This window comes from Tupaia chinensis, unplaced genomic scaffold, assembly GCF_000334495.1.
Source record: "Tupaia chinensis unplaced genomic scaffold, TupChi_1.0 Scaffold000258_1, whole genome shotgun sequence".
NCBI lineage: Eukaryota > Metazoa > Chordata > Mammalia > Scandentia > Tupaiidae > Tupaia > Tupaia belangeri.
This window is the reverse complement of record NW_006159738.1, coordinates 1,860,519-1,869,377: the sequence shown is the minus strand read 5'-3', so window position 1 is coordinate 1,869,377 and position 8,859 is coordinate 1,860,519. Positions and strand designations below refer to the sequence as shown.

Here is an 8,859-nt window from a genome sequence, read left to right as displayed (position 1 = left end):
AGAGAAAGCAACCCACCAGGTCCGGGACTCAAACTGCAGTTGGCCATGTGGGAGTCCAGTGCCCTTAACCACCACACCACCTGCTGGTCCCCATATGATGTTTTTCTATTACAACACTTTGATGCAACCAGGTGTGGAGGTCAGATGTGGAATTTTCCACTCATGGTGTCCGGTTGGCATCTGGAAAGTTTTGGATTTTAGAGCATTTCAGATTTCAAATTTTGAATTTGGGATGCTAACCCTGTCAGAGCCAAGAAGTAGGTGAAGACTGGGCCCTGCTAGGTAGGGGTCTCAGGCCCCCTGGGGAACGTGCCGGGTCCCACAATCCTAACACAGCCTGCTGTGCTGTGTGGGGCCCCGGCATGAGGACCGGGCACAGCTTGGTGGCCAGCTAGGGGTAAGGTAAGTGTGAGTGCATGGCAGTGCTGATGAGAACCCCGACCGCATGCACCTCGGCTCTGGGTCACAGCCACCTCACGGCGGAGAGATGAAGAGCTTGGGCCAAGTGAGTAACGTGCCTTCCCTCATCAAATTATTTACGGGTTGAGTCAGGGTTTTGCCACACGGCACATGCACTCGCCGGAGAGAGGCAGGCAGACAGTGTGAGGGAAAGTGAGGAATCACCCCCAGGGGGGATGGCCGTGCCTCAGTCCCTTCTCCACTCTCCTCCTGGGATCTTGGGCACACACACACACGCCTGGCGTGCGTTTCAAGCACTTCGCGGGGGTGGTGTTAAAAGCCACTGGGTGCGAGACTCAAACCATAGCTATGTGGGGGTTCAGCACCTTAGCCACTATGCCACCTGCTGGCCACCCCTTACAGATTCTGACAGCAACCCCGGGAGACAGGCTCTGTGATTCTTCCCCTTTACAGATGGAGAAACTGAGGCCAGAGGGGTTAAGCGCCCAGGAGCCCACAGCTTGCAAGTGCTAGAGCCAGATTCCCACGCGTGGCCCTGCGACTCCACAGTGTGGACCCTCAGCCGCTCCCCCGCACTGCCATACATCAGAGTGTGCTTTAACGTCCCGGCAGAAGGGCTAATGGCCCGATTAGCAGAAATCCAGTTGGATTATTACGACGATTTCCAATTACCAGCTCTTGTAGAAGGCAGTCGGTTTCGTACAAAAGCAGGCGTTCCTGCCGCCTCAAGGACCTGTCTGTAGAACATCTGACCCGTGTTAGGGGGCAGGCGGCTGTTTTTATCTGGCCGGCACGGGTCCCTGTGGCCTCCTGAGTGTTCTGGAGGCAGTTCGTGTTGACAGTCCCCCTACAAGGCGTCCCGCCTCTCGACTTTGACGTCCACGGGTCTAAAGTTACAAGTAAAGCTGTTCTGTGCAGGCGGACGGTGGCTCCAGAACACAGAAGCCCCTCTCCCGCCGGCCCCTCTGCTCCGGAGACACCTGCTCCCCGAGGGCTGTGGACGATTGCCGTGGCTGGCTGGCGTCCCCAGAGGGCCTCCCCACCCTGAAGGCGGGTGCTCCCGACCACCCAAGTCTGCACTTGAAACTTTCCATGTTGGGCCTCCCTGGGGGACTTCTCTAGACACATCACAGAGGCCCTAACTGCACTTGCGCCGCCGTCCCATCCCGAGGGCCTCCACCTGGCCGGCTCCCCCATGCCCACGCGCCCTTTCTAAGTCACCTTTCTGTCATTGCAGCGCCCTGGAGGCAGCCGTCTCTCTCGGGGGTGAGGACTTGACCCCGTTCTATGGCCTGGTGTCTGGCGGCAGGGAAGGAAAGTTCTACAGGGTAATTGTCCTCGGGCCACCCCGGGATAAGTCTGGCCCGTCTCACCCTGCCCAACCTCGGAGTCCTAATGGGCGTCCCCCGGCCCCCAGGAGCTGGAAGACTATTTCTACTACTCCCAACTCCGCAGTCAAGGCCTGAGTACCATGGAGGCCAGGAGGGTGTCGGAGCACATATGCCTGTCGGAGCTGCCCTTCGTCATGAGAGCCATCGGCTTTTACCCGTCCGAGGAGAAGGTAGGGACGCGGACACGAACTGCCGCCCCGTGTGCTTTTGATGAAGGATGACCCCTGGGAACCGGAGTTGCGGTGGCTCGGAAGGAGGTTCTGGGAATTGTAGGTGCTCTCCTGAGTGGCTGACTTCGGGTGAAGATCCGGGCCTTCCCGAGAGGTGTGCGTGCGAGCCTGACGGGGTTAACATGGGCTTTGCAGTGGTGTGCCCGGAGCTCTGGCCCAGCGCCCCCGGCCAGGGGAGGACCAGCTTCCCGGGGTTGCAGCAGGTGACGCCTGTGAGCACTGGGCACCAGGTGGCTCCCGTGGACGCGCGAGGTTCGTGGCAGCTCTGTAGTGAGGGTGGTCAGCCACCGTCGCTGTCCTCACTGGAGGCCTGCCATGAACCTCGCGCGTGTTCACAGGCACCTCCGGGCTGTGGGGCTCAGACGCTGCAGTCATTCCTTGGGACCCTGCCACAGCCTGCACCCCCACCAGCTGCCAGAGGCTGCAAACAGGAACAAGGGGCACCCCCGGGAAACGGTCCTCATATAAAACGTATTATTGCGATAAATAAATGTAATTTATTGGGTTTTCTTTCTGACTTGAAATGTAATATATTCCCATTTTCGGAAGCTTGAGAAAGACATGCAAGTGAAAGGAAATAGTTACTTAAAATTCCCACTACCCAAGGGGCCTGCAAGTGGCACGGTGGTTAAGACAGCTGGATCCCACATGGCTGGGTGAGTAGTTCGAGTCCCGGACCTGGCGGCTTGAAAAACACGCTGAGTGCATGAGCATGCATACCCAAAATCCTGAGAGGCAAATGGAGGATTGTGGTGTGGCCATCCCCCTGGGGAGTGATTTCTCACTCCCTTCTCCAACCCTGTCTGTCTCTCTCCAGTGAGTACATGTGCCCTACAGCAAAATGTAAAAAAGTTTAAAAAGTTTCCACTATCCAGAGTTAGCAATTAATAATTTTTCTGTAATTTTTTCACTAAAAAACTGAAAAGCTATGTTAAATATATACTTCTATCTTATATTTTAAAAATTTACTTTATTTAATGTTTATTTATTTATTTTAATTTGGCCAGGTCTAGGACTCAAACCGTGGTCGGCCCTGTGGGAGTCCAGCGCCTTCACCTCCACGTGCTGGCCCTCTAGCTTATATTTTTACTCAATACTTTGTCATAATGGTTTTTCTTTCTCTTTTTCTTTTTGTTGGCCAGGAAGTGCATGCGCTGTCAGAGGGAGGCAGAGAGAGCGCTCCGCCATGGGGGATGGTCACACCGCAATTCCTTCTCCCTCAGTCCTCCATCCCGCTGGGACTTGGGGCATACACACATGTGTCTAGTACGTTTTTCAAGCTGTCAGGCCTGGGACTTGAACTGTGCGGTTGGCCCTGTGGGATCCAGCTGCCTTAGCCACTAGGTTATAGGCTGGGCCCCCTGCTGGCCAGGGAAGGTGGCGGCCGGTCTCCGAATAGCGTCTGGAGAAGGGAGCTGCCAGCGCCGGACCGTGCTGGGTCTGGCATCAGACCTTACCAACGCCGGGCATTCTCTTAGGCCACAGTAGCCTCAGGGGCGTGCAGTCCGGAACAGAACGTGGCCAGAGCGTGAGCAAGCACTGGGAAGTGTGCACAGCCCACGGAGAGTGTGCCTTTGGCTGCAGGTGGTGGTGCGGCCTGACGTGCTCTGAGAGGCCGAGCCGCACGGGAGGGCTCCGGGTTCTCTTCCAGAGACCCCCCTGAGCACGCCAGGCACGTGCAGGTCTGTGATTTGGGACTGGGCTGGAGACGGAGTGTGAGATCGGCCCCTTGCGAGAGTGTGTGCTCTCAGAAAATGAATTCAAAACAAAACAAAAGACCCACAGAACTTAAAAAAGCCTTACTCAGAGCTGTTTTCCAAAGCCCGATCCTTACAATGGCGGCCCCGAGCTGGCCGGGCGCAGAGACACGGAGCACTTGCGTCCTTGCCCCTCCCAGATGGGGCTCATCGGACTCTCCCAGGACAGGATGCGTCCTGGAGGCCTGCGTGTCCCCTCTGCCGAGGTGAGGCTGCCGTGTGGCCGGGCCGCGAGCCTCTGTCTTAGCACTCACCCCCAGGGGTGTCCACTGGGGCAAGCCCAGTCCCTGTCCAGGGCCCCGGCCTTCCCTCCTCGTCACTGCCCTGTGGGCATGCCTTGCTCCAACCAGGCCCGGTACCTTCGCTTCCTGGAGTCAGAGCAGGTGTGGGCCCCTAACCTGAGGGTGCTGAGCAGGGGAGTGGCTTCCAGACTTCACTCTTCAGGGGAGGGAAGAAACAGGCCCAGCGTCAGGGGCTTTAGAGGGTCCTGGACGGGAGGCCTCTGATGAAGCGTGGGGCCCACATGGCAGAAGCCTCTCCTCTCCCCCTTCGAGGTGTGGACCTCCACGTCCGCTGGCTGCTCCCGCCGCGGCCCCCTGGGCTGCTGGCGCTATGGCTCTTCTTTGGCCAAACATTTGTGCCAAATAACACCCACCCCCTGGGTGGCTGGAGGCACACCCCACCCTGCAGGTCGGGGAGCTCATGGGGGCTGACCTGGCTGCACTGCAGTCCCTGGGGTGCTGTCTGAGGCTGGGGCAGCTGCAACCTCATAGGACTGGGCTCCCGAGGGCCGGAGGGCAGTGCGGAGTAGCTTTGCCCCCCCGTGGACGCTGCTGCTTCCTGGACCCAGACTAAGATGTCCCCCTCTGCCCCTGCTCATAGGGAGTGGAGGGTATGCAGTGCCCACCTGCCAGGCAAAGCTGGAGGAGGCCATGGGCACTGAGCGACCAGCCCAGAGACTGCTCCCTGCAGGGGTATGGGGCTCTCCTCATCTTCTATTCTTGGTCTGCCAGAGGGCACGAGTGCTGTCCGGGAAAGAGCAGAGGGGGCAGGGAAAAAGCACCGCTCATGGGAGGTGGTCACCATACGACTCCTCCTCGGGAGCCAGCAGATGGCATAGTGGTTATGTTGCTGGACTCTCATATGGCTGACTGCGGCTCGAGTCCTGGAGCTGGTGGCTTGAAACTCACACTGGACATGTGTGTGTGTGTGTGTGTACTCGACACGTGTGTGTGTGTGTGTGTGTGTGTGTGTGTGTGTGTGCACGCATGTGCCCAAGATCTTGGGAGGTGAGTGGAGGAGAAAGGATTGAGGTGTGGCCACCCCGGGGGAGTGATTTCTGACTTTCCTTCTCACGGCCTCTGTCTTTCTCTCCCTGACGGGGAGCACACATGCCCTAAGAAAAAATCTCCAACAACAAAAAAACCCTCAAAACAAACACAAAGAAACAATTCTTTCTCCTTATTCTCTCCCTCCTTACTGGACTTTTGGCATGCCCAGCATGTTTTTTTTTTTAATTAATTTATTATTATTTTTTTTGGAGAGTTTTTTTGCTATAGGGTGCATGTGCTCGCCAGACAGAGAGACAGAGAAACAGAAAGCAAGAAATCACTCCCCAGGGGGGATGGTCACGCTGCAATCCCTTCTCCTCCATTCTCCTCTCAGGATCTTGGGCATCCACGCACATGCGCCCGGCATGAGTTTTAAGCCACCGGGTCCGGGACACGAACCACGGTCGACTACGTGGGAGTCCAGCGACATAGCCATTACACTAACTGCTGGTTCCTGCATGCCCAGCATGTTTTCAAGCTGCCAGGTCCAGGACTTGAACCACAAGCTCTGCTGTGTGCGATCTGGCTGCCTGAACCACCATACCACCAGCTGGCTAGAGGTCTACTACTAAAGGCTGACTCACTTATCCTATCACCTGCAAACCATAATACATTTTAACACTCTCAGAACCTTGCTGATGAATAAAAAGTATCCAGAGAAAATGAGTTTGCAACAAATATTACAAAGTGACACTGTTGATTGCTTTTTAAACATACAAACAGACACAGTGAAGAGGTGGTCCTAAGGCCTCCTCTCCACCGGCTATTAATATGCTGCCCTCCCCACTGCTCAAAGCGGGCTTCCGGCCCTGTCGGTGTCTTCAAGAATCCCGGGGACTCCAGGCTCTTAAACCTCTTGTAAAACGTGCGCTTAGTCTCTGGAGGCGTTTCCCAGAAGCCCCGCGTGATCCCGATGAGGGCCAGGTCAGTGTGGAGCGGTTAGCTGCCGAAGCCGTTGGTACCTGAGGCTGCTCAGCCAGGGCTTTCTGATCTTTTGTGTTCGAGTCAGATTTATAGTGGTTTAATACATAATCTTTTCAGGGCTTTGAAACGCTTAAGCCCAAGCCTTGCTCTGGTGGAGGACACGTTTCCTATTAAGCTGTAGCCGCTCCCTGCCGCCCCCAGACGTCGCACCGAGCAGTCCGCTCACTAACGGAGCGCTTTAGCTCTCGGCTCCCTAAAGGACTCGGACGCAGAGGCCCGAACCAGCCCCCAAAGACTCCGTTATTTATATTTGTTCTTGCGTCAGCATAACCGCCTTGGGGATTCGAAGCTAGTCAGTGTGGTGAGTCGAAGCCAGACTGCACGTGCATAGAACCTTCCCCAAAGAATTCCCAGCTCTTCCCTTCTCGTGTGAAAGCTGCTCTCAGGTAGAGCACAGCCGGATGGTCAGAGAGGGCGTCTCTTGTAAAACAAACGAACAAACGAACTTCATTTTTGGGCAGGCCCCTTAGCCTAGTGGTTAAGGAAGCCAGATTCCACAAATGGCAGACTGCAGTTCAAATCCTGACCCTGGTGGCTTGAAAAACATGCTGTGTAGAGCTGGTAGGTGGCATGGTGGTTAAGGCACTGGACTCCGACATGGTTGACTGCGGTTCAAGTCCCAGACCTGGCAGCTTGCTTTCTCACTTTCCCTTTCTCTCTGGTTAAATTTTAAAAAATAATAATAATGATAACAAATAAAAACAAACAAATAAATAAATAATTCTTATTTAAAAAAAGGAAAACATTCCTCGTGTGTGTGTATGTGTGTGTGTGTGTGTGCGCGTGCGTGTGTGTGTGTGCGTGCGTGTATACCCCCCAAATCCTGACAGGGTAGAGAAATGGAGAAAGGCCTGTGGCATGACCGTGGCCCACAGGGGGTGCTTTTTCCCTTCCTCTCTTGCCGATTCTCAGTCTCTGTCTGGTGAGTGCACATACTCTCTGGCAATTAAAAAACAATTTTTTTAAACAGGTTTTTGTTATAGGGCACATGTGTTCTCTGGAGAGAGAGAGAGAGAGTGGGAAAGTGAGAAATCACCCCCAGGGGGATGGCCACATCACAATCTCCTCCATTCTCCTCTCGGGATTTTGGGCATGCACACACACGTGGATCTAGCATGATTTTCCAGCCACCAGGTCCAGAGCTTGAACTGGGGTCGGCCATGTGGGAGTCCAGCACTTTGACCACCACGCCACCTGGTGGCCCCAACGTATCTTCCTGTTTAAAATGGTCTGTGAAATGTGTGATGTTCTAGGAGCAGCCCACACTTAAATGTTACAGTTCCTAGAGCTGGCTTCACACAGGAGGACGTTTCGTTTTGTAAGTGTAACGTTTCATTTTGTAAGTGTGTCTTCGCCTCTGGACGTTGGAATACTTTGTTGGGACGGGGCATACGCATAGATGCTCCTGGCTGCTTGCGGCTTTGTTTCCGTTCGACTTGCAGAGCGGTGAACTCTCGGGAGGTCTGCAGTGAATTAACATCATGCAATGATTTAGTTCTCTAGGTTTAATGCTAATCCTGGCGGAGACATGCGGGGTGGCAGGGGTTTTCCAAAAGTTCATGGAAAATGTATATTACAAGGAAGTTCTGGGTGGGTTCCAATTTCCTTTACTCCAGAAAAACTATTTTTGGACCAGCTTGATAGCAGAGTGGTTAAGGGAGTTGGATCCCACATGGCCAACCACAGTCCAAATCCCAGACCTGGTAGCTTGAAAAACATTGTGGGTGCGTGTGCATGTGTACCCCAAATCCTGTCAGGAGGGTGAAATGGGGGGAAAGGAATTGCTGTGTGATTCTGTCCCTTTTAGGGGTTGCTTTCTTTCTCTCTCTGGTGAGCACACATACTCCCTGGCAATAATAAAAAAGAATTAGGGGACCAGCAGATGGCATAATGGCTATGCTGTCGGACTCTCATGTAGCTGACTGTGGTTCAAGTCCTGGACCCAGTGGCTTAAAACTCACACCGGGTGCGTGTGCGTGCATGCCTAAAATCTTGAGAGGAGAATGGAGAAGGGATTGCAGTGTGGCCATCTCTCCGGGATGATTTCTCACTTTCTGTCTCTGTCTCTCTCTGATGAGCACACACGCCCTATAGCAAAAATCTCTTAGAAGATTTTTTAAAAAATAAACTCATACTCGGGAACCAGCAGTTAGCGTAATGGCTATGTCGCTGGACTCCCACGTAGTCGACCGCGGTTCGTGTCCCGGACCCGGTGGCTTAAAACTCACGCCGGGCGCGTGTGCGTGCGTGCCCAAGATCCCGAGAGGAGAATGGAGGAGAAGGGATTGCGGCGTGACCATCCCCCCTGGGGGGGTGATTTCTCGCTTTCTGTCTCTATGTCTCTCTCTGTCTGTCTGGCGAGCGCACGCGCCCTACAGTGAAAATCTCTCGAAAAAAAAAAATAAAATAAAAAATAAACTCATACTATTATTCCATTTGCCCATGAACTTTCAAGGTCCCCTGCACGTGCCCAGCAAGTGTCCACATGGTGCACGCTCCGCAGATGCTGCTGCGAGCGAACACGCAGGTGAGGCGTGCTGGCCGTGCTCAGACCACGAGGGAGGGGCCCGCAGGCGGCGTGGTGGTGAAGGCGCTGGACTCCCACGTGGCTGACCGTGGAGGAGCCAACGCGGCGGCCCCCTTTCTCACTTCGGAGATCGGCAGGCAATGCAGTTGGGGTGCGGGACTCCTGCATGGCTGACTGCTGGCTTGTTTTCTCACTTTCTCCCTCTCTCTGTCTCTTTCC

At 54.6% G+C, this 8,859-nt stretch overlaps 1 protein-coding gene across 1 annotated transcript in view; it reads left to right on the top strand.

Annotated features, from left to right (window-relative positions):
* CFAP251 (cilia and flagella associated protein 251) overlaps positions 1-8,859 on the top strand; it is a 68,080-nt gene that overhangs the window by 41,460 nt on the left and 17,761 nt on the right. The window contains exons 18-19 of the mRNA XM_006149287.3: positions 1,658-1,748; positions 1,838-1,981. Coding sequence (XP_006149349.1) covers positions 1,658-1,748; positions 1,838-1,981 — 235 coding nt within the window. The remainder of the gene's footprint in view (positions 1-1,657; positions 1,749-1,837; positions 1,982-8,859) is intronic.